This window comes from Mustelus asterias, chromosome 5 (assembly GCF_964213995.1).
Source record: "Mustelus asterias chromosome 5, sMusAst1.hap1.1, whole genome shotgun sequence".
NCBI lineage: Eukaryota > Metazoa > Chordata > Chondrichthyes > Carcharhiniformes > Triakidae > Mustelus > Mustelus asterias.
Window position 1 is genome coordinate 11425756 of NC_135805.1, and position 18147 is coordinate 11443902.

Below are 18147 nucleotides of genomic sequence, written 5' to 3' on the forward strand. Positions count from 1 at the left end.
GTGCATTCCAAGCCCCCACCACCCTCTGTGTAAAATACGTCCCTCTGACATCTGTGTTGAACCTTGCCCCCCTCACCTTGAACCCGTGACCCCTTGTGTTTGTCACCTCCGACCTGGGAAAAAGCTTCCCACTGTTCACCCTATCTATGCCCTTCATAATTTTATACACCTCTATTAGGTCGCCCCTCATCCTCCGTCTTTCCAGGGAGAACAACCCCAGTTTACCCAATCTCTCCTCATAGCTAAGACCCTCCATACCAGGCAACATCCTGGTAAACCTTCCCTGTACTCTCTCCAAAGCCTCCACGTCCTTCTGGTAGTGTGGCGACCAGAACTGGACGCAGTATTCCAAATGTGGCCTAACCATCGTTCTATACAGCCGCAACAATATATGCCAACTTTTATATTCTATGCCCCGTCCAATAAAGGCAAGCATGCCATATGCCTTCTTGACCACCCTCTCCACCTGTGCTGCCACCTTTAAGGATCTGTGGACTTGTGCACCCAGGTCCCTCTGTGTGTTTATACTCCTGATGGTTCTGCCATTTATTGTATAGCTCCCTTACATTAGATCTACCGAAATGCATCACTTTGCATTTATCTGGATTAAATTCCATCTGCCATTTCTCCGCCCAATGTTCCAGCCTATCTATATCCTGCTGTATTCTCTGACAATGTTCATCACTATCTGCAACTCCAGCAATCTTCGTGTCGTCCGCAAACTTACTGATCACACCAGTTACATCTTCCTCCAAATCATTTATATATATCACAAACAGCAGAGGTCCCAGTACAGAGCCCTGTGGAACACCACTAGTAAGAAGTTTAACAACACCAGGTTAAAGTCCAACAGGTTTATTTGGTAGCAAAAGCCACACAAGCTTTCGAGGCTCTGAGCCCCTTCTTCAGGTGAGTGGGAATTCTGTTCACAAACAGAACTTATAAGACACAGACTCAATTTACATGAATAATGGTTGGAATGCGAATACTTACAACTAATCCAGTCTTTAAGAAACAAAACAATGGGAGTGGAGAGAGCATCAAGACAGGCTAAAAAGATGTGTATTGTCTCCAGACAAGACAGCCAGTGAAACTCTGCAGGTCCACGCAACTGTGGGAGTTACAAATAGTGTGACATAAATTCTGATTCTAGGATCGCATGATAAAGACTCAGGAGGAAAAAAGCAGAAATATTTATGTGAAATAGTGTGACATAAACCCAATATCCCGGTTGAGGCCGTCCTTGTGTGTGCGGAACCTGGCTATCAGTTTCTGCTCCGCGACTCTGCGCTGTCGTGTGTCGCGAAGGCCGCCTTGGAGAACGCTTACCCGAATATCAGAGGCCGAATGCCCGTGACCGCTGAAGTGCTCCCCAACAGGAAGAGAACAGTCTTGCCTGGTGATTGTCGAGCGGTGTTCATTCATCCGTTGTCGCAGCGTCTGCATAGTTTCCCCAATGTACCATGCCTCGGGACATCCTTTCTTGCAGCGTATCAGGTAGACAACGTTGGCCGAGTTGCAAGAGTATGTACCGTGTACCTGGTGGATGGTGTTCTCACGTGAGATGATGGCATCTGTGTCGATGATCCGGCACGTCTTGCAGAGGTTGCTGTGGCAGGGTTGTGTGGTGTCTTGGTCACTGTTCTCCTGAAGGCTGGGTAGTTTGCTGCGGACAATGGTCTGTTTGAGGTTGTGCGGTTGTTTGAAGGCAAGAAGTGGGGGTGTGGGGATGGCCTTGGCGAGATGTTCGTCTTCATCAATGACATGTTGAAGGCTCCGGAGGAGATGCCGTAGCTTCTCCGCTCCGGGGAAGTACTGGACAACGAAGGGTACTCTGTCCACTGTGTCCCGTGTTTGTCTTCTGAGGAGGTCGGTGCGGTTTTTCGCTGTGGCGCGTCGGAACTGTTGATCAATGAGTCTAGCGCCATATCCTGTTCTTATGAGGGCATCTTTCAGCGTCTGGAGGTGTCTGTTGCGATCCTCCTCATCCGAGCAGATCCTGTGTATACGGAGGGCTTGTCCGTAGGGGATGGCTTCTTTAACGTGTTTAGGGTGGAAGCTGGAGAAGTGGAGCATCGTGAGGTTATCCGTGGGCTTGCGGTACAGTGAGGTGCTGAGGTGACCGTCCTTAATGGAGATGCGCGTGTCCAAGAATGCAACCGATTCCGGAGTCCGTCGTGTCGCGACAAAAGCTGGGGGTTCTTTGTACAATGGATTTCAGGATGCCCTCGACATAGCCGGAGAGGTTCTCGCACAGGGTCCCATTGCCCGATACGATGGGACGGCCGGAGCCTCCGGAGCCTTCAACATGTCATTGATGAAGACGAACATCTCGCCAAGGCCATCCCCACACCCCCACTTCTTGCCTTCAAACAACCGCACAACCTCAAACAGACCATTGTCCGCAGCAAACTACCCAGCCTTCAGGAGAACAGTGACCAAGACACCACACAACCCTGCCACAGCAACCTCTGCAAGACGTGCCGGATCATCGACACAGATGCCATCATCTCACGTGAGAACACCATCCACCAGGTACACGGTACATACTCTTGCAACTCGGCCAACGTTGTCTACCTGATACGCTGCAAGAAAGGATGTCCCGAGGCATGGTACATTGGGGAAACTATGCAGACGCTGCGACAACGGATGAATGAACACCGCTCGACAATCACCAGGCAAGACTGTTCTCTTCCTGTTGGGGAGCACTTCAGCGGTCACGGGCATTCGGCCTCTGATATTCGGGTAAGCGTTCTCCAAGGCGGCCTTCGCGACACACGACAGCGCAGAGTCGCGGAGCAGAAACTGATAGCCAGGTTCCGCACACACAAGGACGGCCTCAACCGGGATATTGGGTTTATGTCACACTATTTCACATAAATATTTCTGCTTTTTTCCTCCTGAGTCTTTATCATGCGATCCTAGAATCAGAATTTATGTCACACTATTTGTAACTCCCACAGTTGCGTGGACCTGCAGAGTTTCACTGGCTGTCTTGTCTGGAGACAATACACATCTTTTTAGCCTGTCTTGATGCTCTCTCCACTCCCATTGTTTTGTTTCTTAAAGACTGGATTAGTTGTAAGTATTCGCATTCCAACCATTATTCATGTAAATTGAGTCTGTGTCTTATAAGTTCTGTTTGTGAACAGAATTCCCACTCACCTGAAGAAGGGGCTCAGAGCCTCGAAAGCTTGTGTGGCTTTTGCTACCAAATAAACCTGTTGGACTTTAACCTGGTGTTGTTAAACTTCTTACTGTGTTTACCCCAGTCCAACGCCGGCATCTCCACATCATGAACACCACTAGTCACAGACCTTCAACCGGAAAAAGACCCCTCCACTGCTACCCTCTGTCTTCTATGGCTAAGCCAGTTCTCCACCCATCTAGCTAGCTCACCTTTTATCCCGTGGCAGGCTGGTGCACCTTTTGCACCAGCCTGCCATGAGGGACCTTGTCAAATGCTTTACTAAAATCCATGTCGACGACATCCACGGCCCGTCCCTCGTCAATCGTTTTTGTCACCTCCTCAAAAAACTCAACCAAATTTGTGAGGCATGACCTCCCTCGTACAAAACCATGCTGTCTATCGCTAATGAGATTATTCAGTTCTAAATGCGCATACATCCTATCTCTAAGAATCTTCTCCAACAACTTCCCTACCACGGATGTCAAGCTCACCGGCCTATAATTATCCGGGTTATCCTTGCTACCCTTCTTAAATAACGGGACCACATTTGCTATCCTCCAATCCTCTGGGACCTCACCCGTGTCCAGTGAAGAGACAAAGATTTCTGTTAGAGGCCCAGTAGTTGCATCTCTCGCCTCCCTGAGGAGTCTAGGATAGATGCCATCCGGCCCTGGGGATTTGTCTGTCTTAATGTTTCCTAAAAAACCTAACACTTCCTCCCTTGTAATTGAGATTTTTTCTAACGGGTCAACACATCTCTCTGAGACAATACCAGTCAACATGTCCCTCTCCTTTGTGAATACTGATGCAAAGTATTCATTTAGGATCTCACCTACTTCCTTTGGTTCTAAGCATAATTCTCCTCCTTCGTCCCCGAGAGGTCCGATTCTTTCCCTAACAAGCCTCTTGTTCCTGACGTATGTATAAAATGCCTTAGGATTCTTCTTAATCCTGTCAAGGACATTTCGTGACCCTTTTTGCCCTTCTAAGTCCCTGTTTGAGTTATTTCTACTTTCTCTGTATTCCTCCAGTGCTCCATCTGTTTTTAGCTGCCTGGACCTCATGTATGCCTCTTTTTTCTTTTTGATTAGACCCACAATTTCACTGATTATCCACGGCTCTCGAATCCTACCTTTCCTATCCTTTCTCTTTACAGGCACATGCCTGTCCTACAGTCCTATCAAGAGCTCCTTAAAAGACTCCCACATGCCAGATGTGGATTTACCCTCGAACAGCCTCTCCCAATCAACAGCCACCAAATCCTGCCTAATCCGGCTGTAGTTAGCCTTCCCCCAATTCAGTACCTTACCCATAGGACAACACTCATCTTTTTCCATTACTATCCTAAAGTTTACAGAATTGTGGTCACTATTTGCCACATGTTCCCCTACTGCAACTTTGATGACCTGACCGGGCTCATTCCCCAGTACTAGGTTCAGTATAGCCCCCTCTCTAGTTGGACTGTCAACATATTGTTCCAAAGAACCCTCCTGTACGCATTTTATAAATTCTTCCCCGTCCAGCCCCAGCCCTAAGCGATTTCCAGTCTGAACAAGGAAATTAAAATCTCCCACTACAACAACCCTATTTTTTCTGCACCTGTCCAGAATCTCCTTACATATCCATTCCTCAACTTCCCGTGGGCTGTTGGGAGGCCTGTAGTATACCCCCAGCATAGTGACTGCGCCCTTCCTGTTTCTGAGCTCCACCCACAGTGACACGTTACCTGACCCTTCCATATTGTCCACCCTCTGTACCGCTGTAATATGCTCCCTAACCAGCATTGCTACTCCCCCACCTCTCCTCGCCCCTCCTCTGTCTCACCTAAAACACTTATACCCCGGAATATTCAGCTGCCAGTCCTGTCCTTCTTTTAACCAAGTCTCTGTCACTGCAACCACATCCAAGTTCCGCGCAAGCATTAAGGCTCTAAGCTCGTCTGTCTTGCCCGTGACGCTCCTTGCATTGAAGCAGATGCACTCCAGACCTCCAGGCCCAGTGAGGTCATCCTCCCCCAGAATGCCCTTCCTCTTAGATAGCCTTGTCTTGGCCCCAACCTCGTCCCCAGCCTCTATGCTTATTGACCTATTGTTCCGATCCCCATCCCCCTGCCACATTAGTTTAACCCACCCGAACCACACTAGCAAAACTCCCAGCTATGATATTCGTACCCCTCCAGTTTAGGTGCAACCCATCCTTCTTGTACAGGTGCCATCCTCTCTTGAAGACTTCGCAGTGATCGACGAATTTGAAACCCTCCCTCCTGCACCAGTCCTTTAGCCACGCATTCAGCTGTGCAGTCTCCCTGTTCTTAGCCTCACTAGCTTGTGGTACTGGGAGTAGTCCAGAGATCGCTACCCTAGAGGCCCTGCTTTTTAGCCTACTACCCAACTCCCTGAATTGCTTTCACAGGACCTCCCTGCTCTTTCTGCCTACGTCATTTGCACCAATGTGGACAATGATGTCTGTCTGGTTGCCTGTCTTTTTTAGGATGCATCCTACCCGCTCAGAGACATCCAGGACCCCGGCACCAGGGAGGCAGACTACCATCCTGGAGTCTCGTTCACGCCCACAGAACCGCCTGCCTGTGCCTCTAACCATTTCATCCCCCACTACTATTGCTCTCCTGGTTCCCCTCTTTCCCTTCTGAGCCACAGAGCCCGATTCCGTGCCAGTGACCTGGTCATCGTGGCTTACCCCTGGAGGGTCATCCCCCCCCCCCCCCCCCCCCCACAGTATCCAAAATGGTATACTTATTTTGGAGGGGGACAACCACAGGGGATACCATCACGGACTGCTCTCTCCCCTCCTCTCTCCTGTCTGTCACCCATCCCTTACTGTTACGGAGGACAGCCATCGGGGTACTCTCTGGTACGTGACCTTTACCCTTCCTAACCATGACCCACGTGCCTTCCTCCCGTGGCCCTGGTGTGACGACCTGCCTGTAACTTCTATCTATTAACTTCTCATTTTCCCTGACTAGACTAAGGTCATCGAGCCGCAGTTCCAGTTCCCTAACGCGGTCTCTCAGGAGCTGCAGTTCAACGCACCTGGCACAGATATGGACTTCCGGGATAAATGGGTCTTTTTCCAGTTGGCAACCTGTAGCTAGTGGAGTACCACAGGGATTAGTGCTGGGGCTTAACTATTTACAATCTACATCAATGATTTGGATGAAGTGACAATGTGTGGAAGCTAAATTTGCCAATGACACCAAGATAGGTAGGAAATTAAAATGTAAAGAGGAGGTAGAGAGTCTGCAAAGAAATAGAGATAAGTTGTGAATGGACAAAAATTTGACAGATGGAGTATGATGTAGCATAATGTAAACTTGTCTACTTTGACTGGAAGAACAGAAAAACAGTATTCTATTTAACTGGGAGAGAGATTGAAGAACTCAGTGGTACAGAGGAATCTGGGTATCCTGGTACATGAATCTCAAAACATCAGTCTGCAGGTATAGCAAATGATTAGGAAGACAAATGGAATATTGGCATTTATTGCAAGGCGAATGGAACATAAAAGTACGGATGTTTTATGTTTGGTGAGACCACATCTGGAATATGGTGTACAATTTTGGTCATTTATTTTAAAAATAGATATAATTTTGAGAAACAGTTCAGAGAAGGTTCACTGGACTGGGATGATGGGCTTATCTAATGAAGAAAGGTTTAACAAGTTGTCTCCATTGGAGTTTATAAGAATGAGAGGTAACCTTATTGAAGCATATATAATTCTGAGGGAATTTGATAGGTTGGATACTGGATATTTCCACTTGTGGGAGACTAGAACCGGAGGGCAGAGTTTAACAATAAGAGATCTACCATTTAAAACAGAGATAAAGAGATTTTTTTTCTTTCAAAAGGTTATTAGTATGTGAAATTTCTCCTTCCCCAGAAAGCAGTGGAGGCTGGGTCATTTAATGAATTAAAGACAGATTTTTGATAGACACGGGAATCAAGGGTAAAAGGGTGATAACGACTGCAAAGTGGAGTTGAGACTACAACCAAATCAGCCATTAAATTATTGAATGGCGAAACAAGCTTGAAGAGCTGAATGGCCTATTCCTGCTCTTAAGTTCTATGTTCCTATCACAAGGGGTTGGAGAGTGTAGGGAAAAACTACTTCCACTCGTGAAAGGATTGAGAACGAGAGGGCACAGATTTAAAGTAATTATCAAAAAGAGAAAAAGCATCACGATGAAATACTTTTTCACATAATGGGTTAAACTCTTGAATGCACTGCCTGAGAATGTGGTGGAGGAAGGGTTCAATTGGAGCATTCAAAACTGTTATCCAAAAAGGAAGAACGTACAAGGAGAAAATGGAGTAATGGCACTGGCTCTTTTGGAAAGTTGGTGCAGACACATGGGTTGAATGGTTTCCTTCTGTGCTGTAACAATTCTGTGATTCAGAGGTCACGGTTGTCAGCAACTATTTCCCAGTTGTCAGTATTGATGTCCATCCACCGTCTTCACATCTCGCTGACAGATGTCCATGTATGTGTTATGAATGTCCGGGAGCTGATGACCCAGTGGTGTGTAGGGGGTCAGTTAGCTCAGTTGGCTGCACAGCTGGTTTGTGATGTGGAGCAACGCCAACAGTGCGGGTTTAATTTCCATACCAGCTGAAGTTACTCATGAAGGACCTCCTTCTCAACCCGTCACCTGAGGCATGGTAACCCTCAGGTTAAATCACCACCAGTCAGCACTCTCTCACAAGGGAGAGCAGCCTATGGTCATCTAAGACTATGGCAATTTTACCTCAAATGGTTATGTGTCCAACTAATTTGGCTGTGCCAGCGCAAAAGTTGTTGGCTTAGTAATGAATGTGTGCTGATGGAATTAGCATGCGCCAGAAAAATTTGGGTTGTCCTTGTCCTGCCAAGAGGTGCTGAGGATACATCTGAGACAGTGAAGATGAAAACTGTTCAGCCTTTTACCCTGCTCAGCATATGTTGTCCACATTTCACTGCTGAAGAGGAGTGCATTGAAGTCACAAAACCATTGGATACAGAAGAACAATTAAGCAATCATACATTAACATTCTGATGAAATGTTGCCTGACTTGCTGGGTATTTCCAGCATTTTTTTTCAGGTTTCCAGCATTTACAGTGTTTTGCTTTTGTACTGTTATATTTCTGCTGTGACAGAAAGAATCATATTATAGGACCATACAATGCAGAAAAGACCCTTCGGCCCATCGAGTCCACACCCTACATTAGAAACAACTGAACTCTCACCTAATCCCATCTACCAACACTTGGCCCATAGCCTTGAATGTTATGACGTGCCAAGTGCTCATCCAAGTACTTTTTAAAGGATGTGAGGCAACTTGCGTCTACCATCCCCCCAGATAGCACATTCCAGACCCTCTCCACCCTCTGGGTAAAAAGGTTTTTCTTTACATCCCCTCTAAACCTCCTGCCCCTCACCTTGAACCTATGTTTCCTTCTGACTGACCCTTCAACTAAGGGGAACAGGCATGGTGGCACAGTGGTTAGTGGTTTGTGATCTATGCTTCGATTAATAAAGGTTATGCCTTCTTCACCACAGCTGCCTCACGGCGACAGGGACCCAGATTCAATTCCAGCCTCGGGTCACTGTGCGAAGTTTGCACATTCTCCCCGTGTCTGCGTGGGTTTCCTCCAGGTGCTCCGGTTTCCTCCCATAGTCCAAAGATGTGTGGGTTAGGTTGATTGGCCATAATAAATTGACCTTAGTGCCAGGTGGATTAGCAGGGTAAATATGTGGGGTTACGGGAATAGGGTCTGGGTGGGATTGAGGTCGGTGCAGACTTGATGGGCAAAATGGCTTCCTTTTGCCCTGTATGGATTCTATGTTATCAGCTGCTCCTTATCCACTTTGTCCATGCCCCTCAATCTTGTACACCTCGATCTGGTCACCCCTCAGTCTTCTCTGTTCCAATGAAAACAACACAAGCTTATGCAACCTGTCTTAGAATCAGAATCATCATAGAATCCATACAGGGCAAAAGGAAGCCATTTTGCCCATCAAGTCTGCACTGACCTCAATCCCACCCAGACCCTATTCCCGTAACCCCACATATTTACCCTGCTAATCCGCCTGGCACTAAGGTCAATTTAGCATGGCCAATCAACCTAACCCGCACATCTTTGGACTATGGAAGGAAACCGGAGCACCCAGAGGAAACGCACGCAGACACGGGGAGAATGTGCAAACTCCACACAGACAATCTGAGGCTGGAATCGAATCTGGGTCCCTGGCGCTGTGAGGCAGCAGTGCTAACCACTGTGCCGCCCTTAATAACTTAAAGGAAATTTGGCATGTCAGCTATGACCCTCACCAACTTTTACAGATGCACCAACGAAAGCATTCTTTTTGGTTGTATCACAGCTTGGTATGACTCCTGCTCTACCCAAGACCACAAGGAACGACATAAGGTCATGAACGTAGCCCAGTCCATCACGCAAATCAGCCTCCCATCCATTGACTCTGTCTACACTTTCCGCTGCCTCGGCAAAGCAGCCAACATAATTAATCATAGAAACCCTACAGTGCAGAAGGAGGCCATTCGGCCCATCGAGTCTGCACCAACCACAATCCCACCCAGGCCCTATCCCCACATATTTACCCGCTAATCCCTCTAACCTACACATCTCAGGACTCTAAGGGGCAATTTTTAACTTGGCCAATCAACCTAACCCGCACATCTTTGGACTGTGGGAGGAAACCGGAGCACCCGGAGGAAACCCACGCAGACACGAGGAGACATTAAGGACCCCACGCACCCTGGACATTCTCTTCCACCTTCTTCCATCGGGAAATAGATACAAAAGTCTGAGGTCACGTACTAACCGACTCAAGAACAACTTCTTCCCAGCTGATGTCAGACTTTTGAATGGACTTACCTTGCATTAAGTTGATCTTTCCCTACACCCTCGCTATGACTGTAATACTACATTTTGCATTCTCTTATTTCCTTTTCTATGAACAGTATGCTTTGTCTGTTTGGCATGCCCTCTTTAAGAAACAATACTTTTCACTATGTTAATACATGTGACAATAATAAATCAAATCAAATCAAAATGTTCCATCCCAGCGGCATCCTGGTTTCAGATTCCAGCATCCACAGTAATTTGCTTTCATCCAGCATCATGGTGAATCTCCTCTTCACCCCTTCCAGTGCAATCACATCCTTCCAATAACGTGCCGACCAGAACTGCACACAGAACTCCAGCTGTGGCCTCACCAAAGTTCTGTACAACTTCAACATAACTTCCCTGCTTTTGTGATCTATGCCTCGATTAATAAAGGCTATGCCTTCTTCACCACCCTACTAACATGCCCTTCCGCCTTCAGAGATCTGTGAACAAACACGCCAAGGTCCCTTTGTTCCACAGAATTTCTTAGTGTCCGATCATTCATTGAGTACTTTCTTGTCAAATATGACTTCTTCCAAGGTGTATCACCTCACACTTTTCAGAGTAAAATTCCATCTGCCACTTATCTGCCCATCTCCTTGTAGCCCAAGACACTCCACCTCACTGTTAACTACTGGTCTATAGTTCCCTGGTTTATCTCTACAACGCTTCTTAAATAGCGGAACAACATTAGCTGCTCTGCAGTCGTCTGGCTCTTCTCCGTGGCCAGAGAGGATTTGAAAATTTGGGTCAGAGCCCCTGTAATTTCCTCTCTTGCCTCCCACAGCAGCCTAGGGCCCAATTTATCTACGATCAAGTGTAGTTTTGCTGTCCTACACTTGTTGAAGTCATGAGGTTACACTGAGGCTTCATTTGAAGCAATTTTTTAAAGCGGCATCTAGGCATTTTGGCTAAGATGCAAGTAAGATCAAGCCTTGGAGGTGCAATGCCTGCTCCAATCAGCTTGGATCATGTAGATCAAGCCCAAGATCAAGCAGCCAGCCTGTCTTGTCAGCTTGGATCTGGGATGTCTCACTTGTTGAGACTTTGAATTGGATTTTGATTGAATTGAATTGGATATAAACATTTTTTTTAAATTGTCTGGACCTGGAGATTTATCCACTTTTAAGGCTGTCAATACCTTGTCCCAAAAGGACTTTGTTAATTTTCCAGTCTTGTGGATTGTCTGGCATAAGCCTAGGAATTTTAAGTGAGGAATTTTAAGTGCTGACATTTAAGTGCTGAGAAGATTGTATATACTTGACTAATACTGTCGATACGGAAACATGATTTCGTATTAAGAATCGCGATAATTTAGGAGTGAAATCTGCAAGCACAAAAATGAATGGATATCTATAATGGTCTCCAAGGCTCTGGTCACCTCCAATGTGTAAGATCCCCTTCCACCAGTAAAATGTTGAGCTTCCTAAAATGGCGGCACAGGCTCGAGCAGCAGAATGGCCGCCACTGGAGCCCCTCTATTGGGTAACGTTAAAATTGTCTGACCAATGTTGTGGCTTGTTAAGAAAGAGTGGGTGGACAGATAGTATTTAAAGAGGCGACAGGCGGGATGCGGCAGACAGCGTGCGGAGCAAAGCAGAGAGCAGACAATAACGGAGCACTTTCTAGTTTAACAGGCGCGAGGAAGATCCATCCAACGCCATGACTGAAGAAGGAAAGTTGTTTGTCGGCGGCCTGAACTTCGACACAGACGAGCAGTCCCTGGAAGAGGTTTTCTCCAAGTACGGGCAGATCTCTGAGGTGAGAGTGATTAAAGACAAAGACACCATGACATCCCGCGGTTTCGGCTTTATCACTTTCGAAAACCCAGAGGACGCCAGGGACGCGCTGGAGGCGATGAACGGAAAATCCCTCGATGGGCGCCAGATCCGAGTGGACCACGCCGAGAAGAAGTCTGGAGGCGGCGGCTACGGAGGAGGCCGAGGCGGCTATGGACGCGGACGAGGAGGCGGCGGCGGCTACGGATCACGGCAGTACGATTCGAGGGGAGACGGTTACTACCGGGGAGACGGCTATTCCCGGGGTCGGGGAGGCGGCGGCTACGGAGGACGTAGCTCTTACAACCAGTGACATTGAGTCTCGGTCTTGTTCAGAGATCCAACCTCCTCCATTTCCGTTACTTTTTTATTGTTTAGGGGAGAGATGGAGATCCGTTAATTTCCCAGCCTCGTGTTTTCCCAGCTAGATTATAATTGGCCAATTTGTCCCCCCCCCCTTCCTCCCTCCCTCCACCCCCCCCCCCCCCCCCAAATGTACCAGAGTGAGAGGCTGGCGGCTGCTGATCCATCTCTGCTTATACCGGGCGGTGGCGGCTTTCTGTCTCCCCTCCCCCCCTTCCCCCTCCCAAAAAAATCCACACCGCTATTGTTTGGCCCAGGGTTTCACCTACTGTGACTAATACATTACAATCACCTAGTTTGTATCCTTAAAGACTTTTTCTTTGTATGAATTTGAAGGAAATTGTGTAGGAATGTATATTAGCTGGGTGGTCATTGAGCGGCCCCCGAGTCCAATAATCAGTGCAGAGTTGCTTTCGTTGGTTTTTTTTTCAAATAAAAATGATCCTTTTATGTAAGCAGACTTAAAATCCCGCCCCTGAGGCGTGGGTAATTCATTTTATTTTTGTGAAAAGCTGTATTGATGGGAAGTTAATAACACGTTTTTTTGTACGAAACATTAAAAATTACGAATTGAAATGTCTGGAAAATGATTTTGTTTAAAAATAATGGTTCAGGAGCTGATGATTTTTTTCTGAAGAGGGAGTGGAACATGGCGGCAAATTCCGGCACTGCGGTCTCATTCCCATTTCCAATAGGTTACTGCGCACACACAAGGTGAGATTTTCTACAAGGCCCAGCGGTTTTCACAGCGGAGGGAGAAAGCCGTTTGGCCGAGCGTCTCTGTTTTCGGGACCACGTTGGCCGCCACGTGGAGGGGGTGTCGGACCAGTGACTCCGTTAGCGCCCCCATGGCAGAGGCTCCTTCCCCCTGCACAACTCGGGTTCGGAGCTGAATAGCTTTAGGATCGGGAAGGAGCTGGAATTTTATTTGGGTTTTTTTTCAGCGCACCATGTGTGTTGGCTGATGCTTACCTGCCTGCCATTTTCTCATAACCTTACAATATATACTTAATGTATATGGGGGATATATTGGCAACCTGATCGGAGTCAGGTTTATATAGATTTTTTAAAAACCTCATTGTAAAATAATAGCGCCTTTGTCCCTGCGCTATAATCGACGCTCAGCGGTCGACATGAGTGCTGACACGGTCGGAGATCAGTTCGCGGTGACTGGTTGCATTCGATGCCCTCATCATTGATTTGAGTCATTCTAATCTTTTATAAATTGTGGGTGCTTTGTTTGATAAGCACCCACGTGTCATAATGTGAATAATATTCTAGTAATGTCTGACTTGGCTCATCTGCTTTGTGTAAAAACAAATGGCAATACGTGCAATGCGCTAGGCCGGGAGTGAAGACTGGCGCTGCACCATTTTTAATGCTTTATATGCCATGAGATCGCTTTGCAATTGAGCCTTGCAGGCTAAGTACAGCTAGTTGGCCACTGCCGCAGAATAAGGGTACATTTCAGTCTAAATCCCACGATGTGTACCTTTTTAAAGCTAGGTAACACAATAATTAGCACTCCTTTACTGCTCAGTACCATTTAGCACTAACTCACTACAACAGATCGAAGTGAAATATTAGCATTTCATAAGTTCCCAATTGTTTAAATTTGGAAACACTCAGCAGCCTACCTCACATTAAGTTGATCTTTCACTTCACCCTAGCTATGACTAACACTGCACTCTATTTCTCTATGTACATTATGCTTTGTCTATAGTACCTCCCCAAGAAACAATACTTTTCACTATACTAATACATGTGACAATAAATCAGCCGTGCAGTGAAAACCAAAAAACATTTCAGGTCATGTCCAATCAAAGGTAACCCAACTGAAAAATAAGTTCTTGATGTTACTTTGCCAGCATTTTCTATCTTTGATTTCATGTTTAAACCATTATTTTACTTTTTTAGATGATACTAATTCAGGACTAGATTATACTAAATATAACACAGTTGGAGTTTGTTGGTTTTGTCCCATTTGGGAACTTTGCATATTTTAATAGGTTTAAAATTCTGCATTGACAAAAAGATTTTTGCTAACTAAATGGGAAGATTAAAATTATGTATAAGCTGTAGGTTAGGGGACTCCAAAACATTTCTTTGCTTCACTAAAAGTTAATATAACAATGCTGTTACCTAATGAATCATTAGTAAGGGAATCAAGGGTTTTGTGGATAGTTTATTAGTGTTAACACTAATTATGTTAACACTACAATGAAGTTACTGTGAAAATCCCCTAGTGTCACACCCCAATGCCTGTTCGGGTACACTGAGGGACGATTCAACATGGCAAGAAAGTAGAATCATAAAATCCCTATAGTGCGGAAGGCAGCCATTTTGAGTCAATCTACTGATGCTGCACATATTTGGAATGTGGGTGGAAACTGGAGCACCCAGAGAAAACCCACGCACACATGGGGAGAATGTACAAACTCCACATAGTCAACCGAGGCTGAAATTGAACCTAGGTCCCTGGTGCTGGAAGGTAGCAGTACTAACCACCATGGCACCCTGAGGATTATCAGATGATCAGTTGTGATCTAATTGAATGGTGTGGCAGAGTAGTGGTCTACTTCTACAACTTATGGTCTTAGCAACTACCCTCCTTGATATTCCAAGATAATTTATGGCTCATGACTCAGCCTTCAACACTATTATACCCTTGAAACTCATCTCCAAACTCCATGGCCTGGGTCTTGGCACCTCCCTCTGCAACTGGATCCTGAACTTCCAAAGTTCAAATGGTTATTGGATAAACATATGGATGATATTGGAATAGTGTAGATTAGAGGGGCTTTAGATTGGTTCCACTGGTCGGTGCAACATCGAGGGCCGAAGGGCCTGTACTGCGCTGTAATGTTCTATGTTCTAAACTCACAGACCACAAGCAGTAAGGATAGGCAACAACACCTGCACAATCATCCTCAACACCAGTGCCCCACAAAGCTATGTTCTCAGCCCCCTACTATACTCCAAATGGCTGCCTTCTGCACTGTAGGGATTTTATGATTCAACTTTCTTGCCATGTTGCATTGTCCCTCAGTGTACGCGAACAGGCACCAGGGTGTGACAACTAGGGGATTTTCACAGTAACTTCATTGTAGTGTTAACATAAGCCTACTTGTGACACTAATAAACTATCCAAGTAACCCTTGGTTCCCTTACTAATGATTCATTAGGTAACATCATTGTTACTATTAACTTTTAGTGAGGCAAAGAAATGTACTGGAGTCCCCTAACCTACAGCTTATACATAATTTATTCTTCCCATTTACAGGTCCTGCACTCAACCCTGGAACACCTAGATAACAAGGACACCTATGTCAGACTCCTATTTATTGACTACAGCTCAGCCTTCAACACTATTATACCCACAAAACTCATCTTCAAACTCCATGGCCTGGGTCTCAGCACCTCTGCAACTGGATCCTGAACTTCCAAACTTACAGACCACAATCAGTAAAGATAGGCAACAACACCTCCTGCACGATCATCCTCAACACCGGTGCCCCACAAAGCTATGTTCTCAGCCCCCTACTATACCCCTTGTACACCTATGACTGGCCAAATTCCCCTCCAATTTGATACCACCGTAGTGGGTCGGATAATGAGACAAGAGTACAGGGATCAGATAGAGAATCTGGTGAACTGGTGTGGCAACAATAATCTCCCTCAATGTCAACAAAACGAAGGAGATTGTCACCCGACTTCAGGAAGCGTAAAGGAGAACATGCCCCTGTCTACATCAACGGGGATGAAGTAGAATGGATCGAGAGCTTCAGGTTTTTAGGTGTCCAGATCACCAACAACCTGTCCTGATCCTCCCATGCCGACACTATAGTTAAGGAAGCCCACCAACGCCTCTACTTTCTCAGAAGACTAAGGAAATTTGGCATGTCAGCTATGACTCTCACCAACCTTTACAGATGCACCACAGAGAGTATTCTTTCTGGTTGTATCACAGCTTGGTATGGCTCCTGCTCTGCGCAAGACCGCAAGGAACTACGAAAGGTCATGAATGTAGCCCAATCCATTATGCAAACCAGCCTCCCATCCATTGACTCTGTTTACACTTCCCGCTGCCTTGGCAAAGCAGCCAGCATAATTAAGGAGCCCACGCAACCCGGACATTCTCTCTTCCTCCTTCTTCCTTTCGGAGAAAGATACAAACGTCTGAGGTCATGTACCAACTGACTCAAGAACAGTTTCTTCCCTGCTGCTGTCAGACTTTTGAATGGACTTACAACAAAGAACAAAGAAAATTACAGCACAGAAACAGGCCCTTCGGCCCTCCAAGTCTGTACCGACCATGCTGCCTGACTTAACTAATACCCCCTACCCTTCCGGGGACCATATCCCTCTATTCCCATCTCATTCATGTACTTGTCAAGACGCCCCTTAAAAGTCACTACCGTAACCGCTTCCACTACCTCCCCCGGCAGCGAGTTCCAAGCACCCACCACTCTCTGTGTAAAAAATCTGCCTCGTACATCTCTTTTAAAAGTTGCCCCTCACACCTTAAACCTATGCCCCCTAGTAATTGACTCTTCCCCCCTGGGAAAAAGCTTCTGACTATCCACTCTGTCCATGCCTCTCATAATCTTGTAGACTTCTATCAGGTCTCCCCTCAACCTCTGTCGCTCCAGTGAGAACAAATCAAGTTTCTCCAACCTCTCCTCATAGCTAATGCCCTCCATACCAGGCAACATCCTGGTAAATCTTTTCTGTACCCTCTCCAAAGCATCCACATTCTTCTGGTAGTGTGGCGACCAGAATTGAAAACTGTATTCCAAGTGCGGCCTCACTAAGGTTCTATAAAGCGTCAACATGACTTGCCAATTTTAATTACCTTGCATTAAGTTGATCTTTCTCTACACCCTAGCTATGACTGTAACACTACATTCTGCACTCTCTCGTTTTCTTCTTTATGAACGGTATGTTTTGTCTGTATAGCGCGCAAGAAACAATACTTTTCACTGTATGTTAATACATGTGACAATAATAAATCAAATCAAATCCTCTTATTATCAGACAGGTGTCCCCCCACCACCACCTTTTCTATTAAAAGATCTGGAACCATAAGTTCAAATCCCACCACATAACTGGAGGAATTTAAATTCAATTAATAACTGGAATAACAAGTTAGTCTGAATAATAGTCATGAAACTACTGAATTGCAATAACCCATCAGTTTGTTAATATCCTTTTGGGAAGGAAATCTATCCTTACCTGGTCTGATGTACATGTGACTCCATGTTAACTCTCAACGAACAAGCAAAGAAAATTACAGCTTAAGAACAGGTCCTTCGTCCTCCCAAGACTGCACCGACCATGCTACCTGTCTGAACTAAAACCTCTACCCTTCTGGAGACCATATCCCTCTGTTCCCATGTATTTGTTAAGACGCCCCTTAAAAGTCACTATTGTATCTGCTTCCACTACCCCCCCTGGCAGCAAGTTCCAGGCATCCACCACTCTCTGTAAAAAACTTGCCTTGTACATCTCTTTTAAATCTTGCCTCTCGCACCTTAAACCTATGCCCCCTAGTAACTGACTCTTCCTGGGGAAAAGGCTTTTGACTATCCACTATGTCCATGCCCCTCATAATCTTGTAGACTTCTATCAGGTCGCCCCTCAACCTCCGTCATTCCAGTGAGAACAAACCAAGTTTCTTCAATCTCTCCTCATAGCTAATGCCCTCCATACCAAGCAATATCTTGGTAAATCTTTTCTGTACCTTCTCCAAAGCCTTCTGGTAGTGTGGCAACCAGAATTGAACACGCTATTCCAAGACCAAAAGAGAAAATCCTGGAAAATCTCAGCATAGAACATTACAGCGCAGTACAGGCCCTTCGGCCCTCGATGTTGCGCCGACCAGTGAAACCAATCTAAAGCCCATCTAACCTA

At 46.1% G+C, this 18147-nt stretch overlaps 1 protein-coding gene across 1 annotated transcript in view; it reads left to right on the forward strand.

Annotated features, from left to right (window-relative positions):
- Positions 1 to 12810, forward strand: part of LOC144493947 (uncharacterized) — a 35928-nt gene extending 23118 nt beyond the window's left edge. The window contains exon 3 of the mRNA XM_078213523.1: positions 11723 to 12810. Coding sequence (XP_078069649.1) covers positions 11723 to 12184 — 462 coding nt within the window. The 3' untranslated portion in view covers positions 12185 to 12810. The remainder of the gene's footprint in view (positions 1 to 11722) is intronic.
- The last annotated feature ends 5337 nt before the right edge of the window (positions 12811 to 18147 follow it).